General features: G+C 42.6%; 1 protein-coding gene and 1 pseudogene across 2 annotated transcripts; both read left to right on the top strand.

Moving 5' to 3' along the window:
• Positions 1–393: 393 nt before the first annotated feature.
• LOC119223611 (uncharacterized) lies at positions 394–2,349 on the top strand (annotated as a pseudogene).
• A 3,168-nt stretch (positions 2,350–5,517) lies between these two features.
• On the top strand, positions 5,518–11,842 carry spsb1 (splA/ryanodine receptor domain and SOCS box containing 1). 2 transcript variants are annotated; one of them, XM_037480651.2, is made up of 3 exons: positions 5,518–5,717; positions 8,895–9,762; positions 10,402–11,842. In XM_037480651.2, exons 2-3 carry the CDS (start codon positions 9,069–9,071, stop codon positions 10,527–10,529), a joined length of 822 nt encoding a protein of 273 aa, XP_037336548.2. In that variant the 5' UTR covers positions 5,518–5,717; positions 8,895–9,068; the 3' UTR covers positions 10,530–11,842. The 2 variants fall into 2 exon arrangements, with proteins under 2 accessions (XP_037336548.2, XP_037336549.2); XM_037480652.2 differs by having other exon boundaries at positions 8,899–9,762.
• The last annotated feature ends 4,308 nt before the right edge of the window (positions 11,843–16,150 follow it).

The following is a 16,150-nucleotide window of genomic DNA, read 5'->3' on the forward strand; positions in this document are numbered from 1 at the left end:
GAAATGGTAGATTTTAGGGCCGCGCTGAGGAGGTTTTCTTCCCCCTCTCTCTCTCGTTTGGGTTTATGGCCTTTACTCCTGAAAATCTGACAAGATGTAAAACGACAAAAGGATCTCGCCGTGCATGAATGTGGTTACAAAGGTTACAAAGGGGAAACCTTGACATTGATGATGGCAGATAGAGTAGACAGCTAAGAACTTCATCAAAATCTTTCTGATTTGCCTACTTAAGTTGAGAATCATTAAGTGAAGATGTTAATCCCTATGATTTTAAAGATCCCATTTGAGAGGCAGAGCTCGATATGTGAAACATGTGAAGCGTGTGGCGTCATCGGTTCTCCCTCAGTACGAAAGAAATTGGTTGTAAAAGGTCTAGGATGGATCAACACTATGATGAGAGAACTTCTGACAGCCAGCTTCTCTGTTCTGGCGAACGAGCAGCCGCTCCGTCAGCTGGCGGTGTCAGCAGCAGCCAGTTTGCTCTCTGCGGAGGTGTTGAGGCAAAGCATAACGCACAGATCAGCTTTTACTCAGCGAGACTGCTGCCTTGCTTAGGCTTTGACGGACAGTGAATCTATATCTCAAGGATTTGTGTAACATTTCAAAACAAACAATAAAAAAACATAGTTCTGCAAATTGTGTTTTTGCCTGAATATCTTTTCCGCATGTTGTGTATTTAGGTTAGCTGTAGTTAAATGCACACATTGTAATGCAGGTTATGAATATAGCTTTCTCGATAGAGAATAAAGACTTTTGGTTCATCTGACGTGTTGCAGTAGTATGTGGATGTCATTAAACTGTAAACCAGCTAAATTACACCTGTAATATCTTTCAATATCTTGAAGACATTGAAGGGCCTCAATCTGATGAAAAATATCCTTTCCAGGGAACTTCCACACTCCATCACTATGATGCTGCTTTTTTCTGCCAAACAGAATTTGTGTGATTGCGATTTTAAGCCAGAAAACAATATCATGTTTATAACAAAATGTGCCATTTATTATTTGTGTCATTTTCATCTGCATAGCTGGCGAGCAACTTGGTATTTTGGTCTCCTCCCTGCTGCATTGTGTTCAGCGTGTCAGGCTCTTAGAGCGGTGTCGCACATCCTCCACAACAATCTGTGTCATCTGGAGGTGTGTGTTGACTCCTGGCCTACATTCACTACCGCCATTTGTTACCGTCAAAAGCAGGTCTGGCACAGAGGGACCCACATAACTAGTAGGCTCCTACAGAGTGGCCCGTTGATGTCTGTATCTATAGCATTTCACTAGCAGCTCCGGGAGGATTCCTGTCATCTGCACCGTCTTCACCAAGAAGCCGTGAACTGTGAGAAGTCTGCTGCCTAATGAGGGAGTCGTGAGCTAGGGGAACGGACTCATATTCACAGGTAGCATGGCCTTTCACTGTCGAGCCTATTTGTGTCTGTGCTCGCCGCTAGAGAACGTGTAGTCACTGCAGTCGGACCGTTAAGGAGTCAAATTCAAAAATACTACAAGATACACCAATCAGATAGTTAGTTATATACCCTTTTGCTAAGGGGACAGGATTAGACCGTCTGATTTGGTAGAATAATATTGGCGGAGATACCTAACGGATCAACTCTTGATTTATACAATACAACACTCATCAGATTGGTATTCTGTATGAGTAGAAACAGCTACGGAGTTGATGATGAAGGTCGATTTAAACAAATCATTACTTTGTGTCTCTGAAAAGAAATCCTGAGCTCACATTGTCGTCTCATCAAACGGCTGATATTACAGAATATGGGGCTACAACACCCTCATCTACCAAAACCCAGAGAACATGGACGGACGACAGCGAGTTTCTGAAAATGTCCCCATGACCTCAATTACAGGAAGCTACGTTACATTTTGCCGTTGTAGGAACCATGATATGCATTCGCTTAATAAGTCATTTTCATATATTTGGTTCACCAGGTGGTGAACTGTCTATTGGACGCAGCCAGAGAAGCATCAACCACGTGGCAACCTGTATCGGCCATCTGCCAAACTGCTGTGTGACGCATGGGGAAGGCCGACCCATGCCGCCGATGCTGTCGGACGAGCTGTGTGAGCAGAGGCCTTCACCAGAGCACAGACGGGCCGGTCACCTCCTCTTTCCCTGGCTCTGATCCGCAGGATGAGTTCTGTTGGTCTGTGCGTCTGCTGCCACAACAACCAGCAGAACAAGGCCCCGATTGATGTCACAGTAGAGAGGAGATGTCGGTGCTGCTAACATGCAAGGAGAGATTATAAGCACGAGGGAGCCGAACGGCAATAAAATCGGGAAAAATATGTTGTTTTATTGTTGAGTTGAAAATGTAACAACAACATTTCCTTGTAGTACTCGGGGAATTGCTTTAAAGAGTGCAATCAATCAATCTGACAGCAAACTGCAAGTAGAACAAACTCAAAAAGGACATTTTCGGTAGCTCAAAGGTGGATTTGATAAATCCCAGCGGTGCTGCTTCTTTTTATTCCCGGTGAAAAGCATGGCTCAGTTTGAAATAAGTCTGTCAGGACCCTTTGGCGTGTGCTGAAAAAGAGGACCCTTGATCTGCAGATCACCCAAGGAGTCTCTCGTCCACCTGGAGCCGTCCGGGGAGCTGTGCTGTTCCACCGCCTTCTTGTGTTTTAGCAGCAATGCACCATTCAAGTCTGCGGGCCTCTTGACAAATGAGCAGCGATCCGAGCAGAGGGGATGCTGCTACTGCACCACACATCCCGTCCCGTCCACATCCCCCTGCCCCGCAGTGGTGCACCTCTTTTAACTGGCACGCTTTTCTTTTCTCTAGACCTTCAAGCGCTCTTCTCAGGGTCACGCAAGTACAGTAAGTACATGCTTGCTGACGCGTGTACATGCAAAGACACCGCTGAAGGAGTGAGTAAACACAAGCCTGTGCATTTGTAGTCCTGCTCCTTTATAGCAGTGTCTATATTAATACACAAGTTACCATATTATATATGTTTAATCCTTAAAATAGCATTGGGAATATTATGAAATACCATCGATGCACATAAATGAAATCAAAAAAGCTGAAACAAGACCTTTTTTCCAAAATGTATTTTGATGCCTTAAAAGATTTTCACTGTTTTTATATATTCTTGGATTGACCAAACACAACTATATTAATTTGGCACCTACTGTCAATGACATTTTATTTATAATTAACAATATTTTATGATATTTTCATAGCCTACATGACATTATTATTGAGGAAATTGTGACAGGTTTAATTGTTAATAAAAATAGATCATGTTTAGTTATAGAAACACAGGTAAAAAAATATTTAGTGAGTATTCCCAGAGTTAATACATTTGTACACTTTGCACACTACTTTAATAACTGATTCATTTGCTCTTGTCAAAAGGTTTCTGCGTCACAAAGCTGCACAGGTCTTATGTTGCAAGCCTTCAACTGAAATAGGAGAGGTCGTCTCACCTTCAAGAGGTGTAGGATGATTAAAAAAGGCCCCTTGAGAGTTTTATGCCAGTGGCAGATATTTACTCATGACAATGCAGATTTGTGAGTCAGTTAAGAGGCCAAAAGGTGGAGAATGTGGATTACCTGACGACTGAACTAGTTCTGTGGCTTCACCGGCATGTCGCCTGCAACTGTAACCATCACTTGAGGACAGCATCCACCCACTGGCCCTTCTCACAAACTGCATCCTAGAGCAAGTGAAGAGCCGAGAGTCTGACGCAGCATGCGATCATTCTCCTTGGCTGCGAGTGTTGCTCGGACTTGCCTTAGTGCAGCTGTCCACACATAACCCCCCATCCCCCCCCACCCCATTCCCCCCACCAACCCAACCCCCCTACGGAGGCAGTGCACTCTGCCAGCTATGGAAAGGGACGAACGATCGATCGATCCTGCTGAAATGATGGTTTCTAAAAGGGAGCCAGTAAGCATGTCTCCCCTCCTCAATTGTATAGGGGGAGGGAGAGGGGGGGGGGTCTGAGATATCACCAAGCTCAGCACATTGCACCATTGCTGCATGAGAAAATGGGATTTTCACCACAAGACAAGCTGAGGGGAAGGTAATTCAAACCTCCAAGCTATGATCCCTACCAAGGATGTAAAACGAGCCATATTACCTTCAGACGCCTCACAAGTGGACAGATGAGGTCATTTAAAAATGTCCTATTAATTCCAGTACTCGTCCCCGAGAAATCAGATGCCAAATGGGAAAAACTGAGAGCTGAAGTTAAGGACATGAGGAAAAGGAGGATGTTCATTCGGGAGTCAACCATGCACTGATGAGCCTGTTTATATGTCTTTTTGAATAGGTGATAAATGAATGCAGTAGAGCTTTAAGCAGACCGATATAATAATCTAATGTGAGGCTCCTCACGTCAAGAAGGTGTTTGTTTCAGTGACACCACTAGATGGCAATAGTGTCCTAAAATTTCCCAACCAAACAGGTGAAATTGAGTGCATGTATAAACTGTGACTCACAGGGCCGCAGGTTTGGAGGAAATTCCGTGCAGGTTTATAGCAGAGTAATAATCTGACACTGGAGTCCCTATTTCAGCGAAATTGGCCGTGGTTGGTTCTTATTCCATTCACAAATGAACATTGTTTTTGTTGTTGTAGAAGAGCTGCTGTTACTGAAGATGTATTAAAGATTAAAAAGGACCACCTCAGTAGTGCGGTTCATGATGGTCTGGGTGCTTTGACCTTGTCACTCACCGTACTTGACATTCCCCTGAGGTCTGAGAGTCTGTCTGAGCAGGATGACTTAGACTCACTTAGCTGCACGAACTGAGGTTTTTGGATTTTCTCTCCCAATGCAGGTCATGCTCTGCTTTTTTTGGAGTACCGTGTCAGCGAGGAACTGAATGGCTTGGAGGTCGAGTTGCACAACAAAGTGCCCCAGTGTGCCAATGTATAGTGTTACTCTAGTTGGTTGTATTATGTGTGTGTGTGTGTGTACGCAGTGTGAATTATCAATCACCATCGAACATCACATGCATGCCCTTAGGACAGTCAATAACAGCTTAATTATTTACTTAAGAATGCATTTAAGGAGGGCACAAGTACACAAGGAAACTGAAACACACTCTTGTCATATTTTGGCGTCGCCCCAGAGATCAAAAGCAGCTTTTGATAGTTCCAATGTGAATGAATTTAACAAGTTTGCCTTACTTTCAAACTAACAAAGACGCACAGTATTTCCGTGAGGTCCTTGGGTTTATCACCACGTGTGTTCAGTGTTATCTGTTCAGGCTACACATCGAACAAATCCATGCAGGTGATGCACTGGGCCGAAGTCAGTTTTATATTTAAAAGAGTAATTTCCGTGTAAAACATAATTCTGTTTATTTTCTGTTTTAAAAATATTCAGAATCAAGCAACAAAAGGGAAAGCTACATGTCAACTGTGAAATGTTTTTTTTTTAGTTTAGCCTTGTCAATACATTTACAACGCCACAAGAAAAAACGTCCACAGAAACCGCGATGCCAACATGAAGCTGACTTCAGGTCGGTCGGAGAGGAGGTGCTAATCAAGCAAAGCAGCTGGGAGCATTTAATCACGTGATGCGAGAGCTGGTACAGAGCAGCCATCATCATTTCACCTAATTCATTACCAGGCTGAAGTGGTCCCAGGTACGCCCACGAGGAAACAGAAAACTACGATGGAGTAACCAGGAGAAGCCTCTGAAGCCTGTCCCGGTGTCCTCCTCCCCGTCGTTTCCCCACTTTAACAAGGTTAGCCGTGCCCTTTCTCCCCCGCCTCTCCGCTCTCCCTGTTTTTTCTGCCTTCCGAAGCTTGTCTGTCTTTACGTCACAATTCCACCACTGTTCCATATCGTACTGAACATCGCCCTCAACGGGTGGTCGTGTCCCTAACGTCCCGTTTCGGTAAGCACCGAGGCGTCCGGTCCTCGCGCCCCGTTAGCCCTTAGCCATGTTGGGGGACAGCTAGTATGCTAACGCGGCTCGTGCTGCCCGTTGAGTAGCAGGCGTTCGGACAGCGGTGGCGCTCCAGGTAACCCGGAACAGAAGCGGCTTCCTGCACCGAATCCACGTAGAGGCCGCGGGTACGTTAGCGAGCTCCACGGTGTGCTCACTTGTCCAGAAGGCCCGTACGCCCAGGTAAAGGTTGCGGAGGTGTGACATTACTGTTCACGTGACGCGCTATGAGTTAACTTAACATGTTAAAGGGTCCGTTTGTGTTAAACCGTTATGGATTCAACTTAAACGCCATTCGAACAAGCTAACTTTGTACTGTTTTGTCTATGTCATTGTTTTTTTATGTAACGTCCAGCCAATTAAATTCAGTGACTCGAGACCAAATGATGACAAGCAATTCTGAATCACTGACTCACTACACACTCCAAAAGGGGTCTGTTCATTACTGATCTAACTTTAAAGCCAAAGTCGTAGACCAGTATTATTGTCTTAATGCATTGAAAAACGGGTTTCTGCATAACATATTTGTACTTTCACAATGGCTGTCTTTAGGAAACCTTGAGCTTTGTACACTCTGCAGGTCAACAAACAAGCCAGGGCTTAAGTTCGGGTGGGCCCCGTCTATATTGGGTCTCTCAATAGAGAAGAGTGTTTTCTTGGTAAGCCAAAACTAGTGAGCCCTTCCGCTTGCATTTTAATAAGCTGCTAACCAAACCAGGGGCCCGGGAACCCCAACCAGGCCAGGATCCTAACCCAAATGTATCCCTCCACAAGCCACCTATTATACTTGTAATGTGTGTGTTTGTTTTGAAGTCCATGGCAAATGTGGGAAGACCTCTCATTGTTCTGTTTCTATTTACTTGAGTGGGTTTTCTCACATGGTGACGTGAGACTTAGCCATAGGGAGAGGAATGCTAAACTGCGGGCTCAAAGTACAAATTAACATGTTTCACTCCCCCCGAGTGTTGGACAGGCATTGAAAAGGAGATGGTTTTACATTCAGATGCTGGCTACCCGCTGCTTGCTTTTTCTTCCCTCTTGTTTTCCGATCACTGCAGAGACATGACCCATTTAAATGGTTGTTTACTTGCATTAAAAGCGGAGCCAAAGCACTTCTCAATGAACTCTTGTCTACAATTCAATTAGAGTGGCCATCCCAGCAAGTTTTCCACATTACACAACGCTCTCCTCAGCCCAGCTGCAACACAGGCAGCAGTACGAAGACCAAAGAGCAGCAGCAGCAGTAGTCACAGGTCACCATAAAACAATGGCCTGACTGTTGACCTGGACTAGTCCCATTGGCATTAAGATATATTTAAAGTTCTAAATGACATGTAAAATACAGCTGTGAAGAAATCCATAAAGGGCACATTTGCTTTGTGTAGGTGTTTTACAGGTGGACTGAGGGGTCGTAATAAGTGCCCTGTCAAAGCTGTGGCTTGTAATCGAGACGGTGAAGTCCCGTCTTCATTGTTTCTGGTTTACTCAAACCGTTGCAGCCTCAAAGAGCTCCGCTGTCACAATTTCTCTCTCAAACTTGCAGGAGCTTTTTTTTTTTTTTTTTTCTCAGCCAGACATTTCATAACTTTTCCTGTTGCCCTCCGACTAGACCAGCATAAAACAAGAAATGGCTGGACTTTTTCCCCAAAATCATTTTGTTCTATATTTGGCTACTGGGAATAGTAGCAGAGGAGCGTGTCTTGCGATTCAGAGCATGGGATCTACTGATATGCTCTTTCATTTCTATTAGCTTTTGAGAAACCAACATTATGAAATGACATAAAACCCAATGTCCTGTTTTAACTTTTCATCTGTACCTTTATGTAGTCAAAGTCCTCTCTGTACGGATGGCATGCACTTTCTTATAACTGGTCCTGATTGGAGACCTCCTGTTTTTACTCATTTAGAACTGTTTCATGATAAGCTGGCCAAAAAGAAATGTGTTAAATTGATGACAACTAATACATTTGAGTTTCAATTGTTCGCCCAATCATAAATGAGTAATTTTACCAAAAAATGGAAAGTAATAACATATTTACACTTTTTGTTTTAAGAGCAATGTAGAAGCACACTTCTATTGGGCTGTGTACTAATTGAGTAGCTGCATAATAATTCAATCTCTGGATCATGTAAATTTAAAATGCATTTAGCCTTTTGTTGTCCATGGATGAGGCAACAAAGGGCGGTCTTTGACATAACTAGTCTGGTCTACACGTGCACATTTTTCAAATTGTAATAATGCTAATTGAAATGTTCGTGCCATGTTTTTTTTTTTTTTTTTTTTTAATCGATTGCAAATATTTGTAGTACAGCTGAATAGCAGAAATGTGTTTTTGGTTAAACATTGTAGTGAACCCCCGCTGGTAGGGAATAAGAGTCCATGCAATAAGAGTCCATGCAATAAGAGTCCATGCAATAAGAGTCCATGCAATAAGAGTCCATGCAATAAGAGTCCATGCAATAAGAGTCCATGCAATAAGAGTCCATGCAATAAGAGTCCATGCAATCTGTCTTCTTACGATGTAACAGGTCAGGTTGCTGGAAGAAAATGCATCAAGCTGCACCTTTTGCCATTCTCAGCAGAAATGTTTTTCATTTTGCGTAATGTTATCCGTGTAGATTTAGGTTTACATCTCAGAATTCACAGCCTAAGTTTTATATAATCATCACATGAGAACAAAGCCACATTCGTAATAGACCTATAGCTAACCTGTTGTTCACTAATGAATTATGTCGTTAAGCCAGTGCATTTACTATTAAATGTAAACGTGCACTAACATTTTCAATAAATTCAGTATGATGTAATTGCAGCATATGTACAATTTTTTTTCCAAAAAAAAAAAAAAAAGACTAGGGATTTTATGATTGGCTTGTCATGTTTGGTAAGGTAATTGTAAGAGTTTGTCCTTTTTAAATAATGATTTGCTTAATTCATTGTCTTGTCTGCCTTTTCATCTCTTCTAAACTGTCCAGGTAGGGTTCGAACAACACCTGGCTGACCATCACAGACACGAGGTAGCGACAAACCTGCTACTTGGGTTGCAGGAGCACAGTGGATGAGAAGGTCTGAGGCTGATTACTCGCCCGTTAAGTCTTTGAGGAGGTCGGGGTGGGGGCAGGGGGAGAGCTGCTAGAACCACTCCGAGCATGGGGCAAAAAGTCCCAGGTGGCATTAAAACCATTGATATGCGGGATCCAGCGTTCAGCCCCCTGAAGCTGGAGCTACAGGCCCTGAGTCGCACCAAGCCGTCTCGACTGGACCTGCTGCTGGACATACCCCCTGCCGGTGCAGACGTCCAGGTCCAGCATTCGTGGAACAATGATGACCGCTCCCTGAACATCTTTGTCAAGGACGACAACAAGCTGGTGTTTCACCGGCACCCTGTGGCACAGAGCACCGACGCCATCAGAGGGCGCGTCGGCTACACGAGGGGCTTGCACGTGTGGGAGATCAGCTGGGCAATGCGTCAGAGAGGGACGCACGCTGTGGTCGGTGTGGCTTCGAGCGATGCCCCGCTACACTCGGTGGGCTACACGGATTTGGTGGGAAGCAACGCAGATTCCTGGGGCTGGGACCTGTGCCGGAGTAAACTCTACCACGACGGCAAGAACCACCCAGGAAAAACCTACCCGTCCTTTCTCGAGCCAGACGACACCTTCATAATACCAGACTCCCTGTTGGTGGTGTTGGACATGGATGAGGGGACTCTGGGTTACATAGTGGATGGACATTATCTAGGGGTGGCATTCAGGGGGCTAAAGGGCAGGAAACTGTACCCCGTGGTGAGCGCAGTGTGGGGACACTGTGAAATAAGAATCCGGTACATAAATGGACTGGATCGTAAGTACAAACTTTTAAATTTGTCTAATCTTCTGTCTTACTCTAACTCTACATATTCCTGCAGGCACTAACATCTTTATAGCCGGGAATCGTGTTTTCCTTTAAAGCTCCCCTAGAATTTGTCTGACGTAGTTATGGTTTTTAACTTTTTTTAACGTTTTTATCTTTAACTCAAGAACGATACTCTAAGCTAGGCCATCACAGATGTTGGTACTTCAAAAACAGCCAATGGTCCTTTATCTTTACGGCAAACTCATTTTATTTGCATTAGACTAATGCTACTTGGGCCACAGTGAAAGGGTTCATGAGCGTTAAATGAAATCCGTTCTTATAAAAACATGCTGTACTTGCCTCATGTCCAGGTGCTGTGTGTTCATTTGACTATGTTCAGGCTTGTGGAAACCCAGCACCACAGATGCAATAATATGCAGTAAATTTAAATGTTATAGCACATTCTTACTGTAGTCTGTTGGCAGGTAAAATATGGTGAGGGAGTTAGTTTGATAAAGTTAATTTAAGTGAGTCTTTTTATATTCAGTATTTAAGTAAAGTATATGCACCAAGTAGAAATTTCTTATTCTTCCAAAAATACTAACTCACAAAACATGCTTCCCCCAACCCCCTCTTGTCTTCCCATAGCCGAACCCCTTTCCCTGATGGACCTATGTAGGCGTTCGGTGAGGGTGGCATTAGGAAGAGAGCGTTTGGGTGAAATCCACAGACTGCCCCTGCCCGCTTCTCTCAAGAACTACTTGCTCTACCAATGACGCCGGCGATGGTAACGACGCACTCTGCACACCCTCGTCCCGCTCTCGTTTTTCTCTGGGATCCTTCTTGGGTTGAACCCGTTTGACAACATTGCTTAAGCATGCTGGACTCAGCCTTTTTTAAGTGCGCTTTTGTGATAGTGGGTGGACACCTTTTGTGTTTCTTAACCCGTTTCTATGACTCTTTGCAAATGTTTTCTCAAACTTTATTAAATCAGGAATCAGAGCGCTATGCACATGCTGATCCTGACAGTCGCCGTGTTGGTGTACCTTCCAAATGTGACATTTGTGGTTGGTATCTCTGCTGTAATTTTATGAATTTCTATCTCCAAGCCTTTTTTAAAATTTGTCGTCTCAGTCTTGCTCAAATGGAACTGTGATGGATATTAATTCAACTTTTAGAATTGGTGCGCAAAGCACTGCATGCATCTAACCACAAGGTGGCAGTAAACGAATCTGTCCATGCTCTCAACTTGTATTGGAACTTTAATTCCCATTTGTTCTTAAGTTTCTTTTTAAATGAATATTTAATAAAATTGTTGACACATCGCAAAGAAGATGCTGACCACTAAAAGGTGGGTCTGCATTGCAGTGTGGATGAATGCACTGAGGCAGCTGTAGAGCAGCTCCAACCTCACTGTAATCTATATTCTCTGCGATTATTAAAGCGATACCTATCCAACGCGATCATCCACAGCAGAAATTTTAACGTATGGTTAATGTCACTGACTTATTTCTAGCATGCATCTGCAGGTAATCTCAACACAATCATGTCTTTTAAAGAAATATTTCAGTCACTCCTGCTTTTTTTTTTTTTTTTTTTTTTTTTTTTAAATGCAGTAATTTTCAACCAACCAATGAGCTATCCACTTAAGTGGTTCTTTGCGAGAGCCTGCTTCTCTTGGGTCTCACCAGCACAAAGCTGAGAATTATGTTGTATTTGTTATGACATGTGCTGTGCCTGAGTCTACAAAGTTCAGATTTAGGGCAACAATAAATAATCTGCAACGTGCTGCACAAATGGAATGAAAGATCAGATCACCAATATATTTTCAAACACCATATCCTAGATCTGTTAACTAGTCTTTTTATGTGAAGATGTTGTTGACACACTGTGCCTCATCCTATTTTCCTTGATTTCAGCTTTCATTTTATTTGTATTTTCTTGTAGATTTGTATGTATCTATTAAAGTTTATTTCAAAGTGTATGTGGGTATGTATTGTGCACTCTACAGTGAAAATGTCCCTTAGCTACTGTGGATAGAAAAATGTATTTGCTGCATTTAGGTGAAATCATTAAATGCTTTAAATGATGACTTGATCAACTGACAATCACTATACATTAGATGGGCTTCATATAGTACTTTTAGAATTCCCTTCAGCTGCTTCAGTTTTAGGGTCCTGGTAACATGGGTTTCTAACGCTGGGGTTCACACTGTCCCTGTAAATGTTTAGCAATTAGTGAACTTTTCAATATGATATGCATCACAACACAGCCTTTCTATAAACATCCTAGATTCTGAGTTATCAATTTTAATGTGTGGTCAATTAAATATAATTTATTACACCGCTGCATTATTTCATCTGCCAGAGCATAAGAGTTCATGCAGATTAATAGAAATGGCCTTTTATATATATTATGTGATGCATTACAAATGTTCCTATGACTAGCACTACTACACTGAGTGAAGTGTTACATTTACTCGCATGTATTGTGATTACATTTAATGCAATGAATCGCTAATGAATGCAAGAATTCTTATTGCTATATGCCTAATTTATATAATTTAACCTGAAAATATAAGTTGGCTTATATCAAAGCACCCATGGAGCTTGGTGACCTTTCTCAGCCTGACCAGGGTGCTATTAGGACCCCATCATAATACCTGTGTGAATGAGAAGGGTCTTTAACCTGCATTTTTTTTAAGTGCGTTTCACCAGCAAGGTAATTTAAAGTAGTTAACGTAAGACATAAAGCATTCAGACAAGTTTTTAAACAAGTGTCGTTTTCACCATACCAAAGTCTTCAACTGCTCATTGACTCGGAGCTGAACAACCCAGTAATCCATACAAAACCGACCATATTTACGTCTGGATGCAGGTGAAGGGAAACCTGTCTAGTACAGAATCACTTAACTTTATGGTGATTACATTATTATTACTATTACATGTCATTTAGCTGACGCTTTTATCCAAAGCGACGTACAATAAGTGCATTTCCACATAGATACAAACTCAGAAAACAAGTATCAAGATAGTACATTTTCATCAAATAAGCAGTTACAAAAAATGTTATAGAAAAGTGCCATTATAAGTACAATTTAAGTGCTATCATTTGTTAGTGCTACGGTTTGCTAGTGTTTTAGTCAAGGTAGAGTCTAAAGAGGTGAGTCTTGAGTTTTCGACGGAAGATGTAGAGGCTCTCTGCAGTCCTGATGTCATCGGAGAGCTCATTCCACCATCTCGGAGCCAGGACAGCAAAGAGTCGCAATCTCGTCGAGTGCTTTTCTCTCAGTGAGGGAGGAACAAGCCGCTTTGCAGATGCAGATCGAAGTGTGCGAGTTGGGATGTAGGGTTTCACCATGTCCTGGATGTAGACTGGTCCCGATCCATTCACAGCATGGTACGTCAGTACCAATGTTTTGAACTGGATGCGGGCAGCTACTGGTAACCAATGAAGTGAATGGAGAAGCGGTGTGGTGTGGGAGTATTTCGGAAGGTTGAAGACCAGTCGAGCTGCTGCACTCTGGATGAGCTGCAGTGGTCGTATGGCGGTACCTGGGAGACCCGCCAGCAGAGAGTTGCAGTAGTCAAGGCGGGAGATGACAAGCGCCTGAATCAGTACCTGTGCCGCCTTCTGAGTGAGAAGAGGACGTGTTCTCCTGATGTTGTAGAGCGTGTATCTACAGGATCGGGTCGTCGCTGCGATGTTGGCAGTCAGGGAGAGTTGGGAGTCAAGTGTCACGCCGAGGTTCCTGGCACTCTGAGTGGGCGTTAACACAGAGTTGCCGAAGTTAACGGTCAGGTCCTGGGTGGGCGAGGTTCTTCCAGGGAAGAAAAGTAGTTCGGTCTTGTCGGGGTTGATCTTCAGGTGATGAGCGGACATCCACTGGGAGATGTCAGTCAGACATGCAGAGATCCGTGCCGCCACCTGAGTGTCCGAGTCGGGGAAGGAGAGAATTAGTTGGGTGTCGTCGGCATAGCTGTGATAGGAAAAAAAAAACCAAGTTCTTGAAGGGCGGCGATAAGGATCTGGTGGTTTACTGTGTCGAATGCTGCAGAAAGGTCCAGTAGGATGAGCACGGAGGAGAGCGAGGCGCCTCTGGCAGCGTGGAGTTGTTCCGTGACAGCGAGGAGAGCAGTCTCTGTGGAATGGCCCGCCTTGAAGCCTGACTGGTGGGGGTCTAGGAGGTTGTTACTATGGAGGTAGGAGGAGAGTTGGTTGAAGATGGCTCGTTCAATTGTTTTGGACAGGAAGGGAAGGAGGGATACGGGTCTGTAGTTGTTTACTTCCGAAGGGTTGAGGGTGGGTTTGATAAATGCGGACCGTCTGCTGTTTCTAGAGCGGAGCGGAAATGACCGCTGCATGTAGGTAAAAAAATGTTCCCAAACAACCAGCCACATGTGATGAATAGACTTAAAAGACTGGTCAAGATTGTAAGCAAAATAGAATGGACTTTATGGTACATTGGGTTACAGTAATTTTAAAGCAATATAAAGCTGGAACTAGCAGACTCCCTGAAATGGGTAAACCAAACAAGTGATTGGCTTTGTAAATGGAACATGTCTAACTACTCTTCAGCTAAGCACCAGTAGAAGTTGATACTGGGGGGGGATCTTACACGGGCACCAGTCTCAGTAATGTGAAAGTTTCAGTGACCCAAAAGGTGCGGCACTGGCTTTTTAAATGAGAAACAGGATTAGTTTCAGCTAACTTTATTCGACCCACACGCTTGCTCAAGTGGGATTTGTAGCGGTTAAGTTTTTTAAAAATGTTACAAGGAAAATAAGGATAAAGGCAATGCTGTTCTCCTGTTTAGTCACATGGTGTCAGTATTTACAGCTTCCACCTAATCCTGACAATCTGTATAGATCATCCAGTCAATCCCTTTGGGATGGTTAATCACAAGAGAAATAAGTTTTCGGATCCTTTATTTAAGAATGAGTACCAATACGACAATCTAGAAGTACTCCATGAATGTTTCTGCTTTCAAGGTTACACATGTTTGGCTTATTTGTGCTTTATATTTCCACTTTTCATACACTACGGTAACTGCTGTTTAGGATAAATAACAGTTTTAACTTATCTTGATATATTAGATTATTAATACTTATGCAAAAATGTGTGAACAGCATTTTATAGTTGTAGTTGGTTGATGTGGAGGTCGTTTTTAAGATGAAATGAAGAAAAGGACAGAAGAAATGGCAAAGTACTGCCTATAACATTTGTGTATCACATTAAATAGCACAAACTTAACCTTAACATTTTCGGTCCTGTGTTAGAATTTCTATTTAAGTGAAAACAAATGTACCTTAAGTTTAGCAGCCTAAAGGTCCATATTAACTATACTTTAGCATTATGTTTTGGTAGGTATAAAATAAAGGAACAATTGTAATACAGCACTTTTTCTGGGGAATGTTGCCACGGTCCTTGATACTTTTATCAATAGGCCCAATACACATTGTGCTACACCTGCGTCAGCAACAGATAGACTTGTAAAGCTACTACTATGTTTTTTTTGTTGCGATTGTCCTGGCCAAAAGCAGGCACCAGATGCCCCTATGGAAATCTTTGATTTTACTGCAGTAGTCATTTTTCAGGCCCTGGTTGTTGGCTCCCAGCGGGGATCACATATCAGTGTCTGAACTGAAAGAGTTTCCAGTAAACCTGACAAAATGTTGTCGGATTTTGCACATAATCTCACCTGGTGGCACAAAAGACAAGCAACAAGAATCACTTTACAGGAATGGCCAGTCTTCTTACAAGTGGCCTTGTTTACTTGTGTAGAGAAATCAGTATTCGATGGAGACTGTTTTATAACCCGTTAAAAGTAATTTTAACTTAACTTAATTTTTTTTTTAACTTAAAAGTATTCGACAAAGTAAGATGACAAAAGTTGTTTTTCAGCTGTTTTGACACATCTACAGATGTCCCAGAAGATGTTATCGTACAGATAAAGGGGGGAACAAAGTGTCTGTATTTTTGTGTAGTTTTATAGCCAGAGTAATAGCTCACCAACTTTTATTAGTCAATGGCCATTACTGTACAGCACATACCATAACATCACATGACCATCATAGAAAACAAGTTGGCATTGAGTCATATTTCTGCTCCATATTTCCAATTAAAGTCAAGGGCTTTGTATTGTGATCTTTCCTTTGACAAATATGTTTATGCTGATTATCTACTTCACAAGGGAAGTGTAAACGAATAATGAAGTAATTGGTTTAAAAAATGTTTCTGAAAACAGTCTTTTTTTTGCAATCATACATCTTTAATTGAATATCTATGTTATGAGCCGTTCAGAATAAAAATTAGAGAAGCTCAGGAGGATTTCAAAAGGTAGAAATGGTTGTTCTTCTATTTTGTTCATCTCTGTTGAACACATGTTCTGACGTCA

This window comes from Pungitius pungitius, chromosome 1, assembly GCF_949316345.1.
Source record: "Pungitius pungitius chromosome 1, fPunPun2.1, whole genome shotgun sequence".
Lineage (NCBI taxonomy): Eukaryota > Metazoa > Chordata > Actinopteri > Perciformes > Gasterosteidae > Pungitius > Pungitius pungitius.

Excerpts from the sequence above, each read along its gene's own strand:
- spsb1 (XM_037480651.2), top strand. The coding sequence starts at position 9,069 with ATGGGGCAAAAAGTCCCAGGTGGCATTAAAACCATTGATATGCGGGAT. Across the intron at positions 9,763-10,401 it reads GTACATAAATGGACTGGATC|CCGAACCCCTTTCCCTGATG; the intron begins GTAAGTACAAAC and ends GTCTTCCCATAG.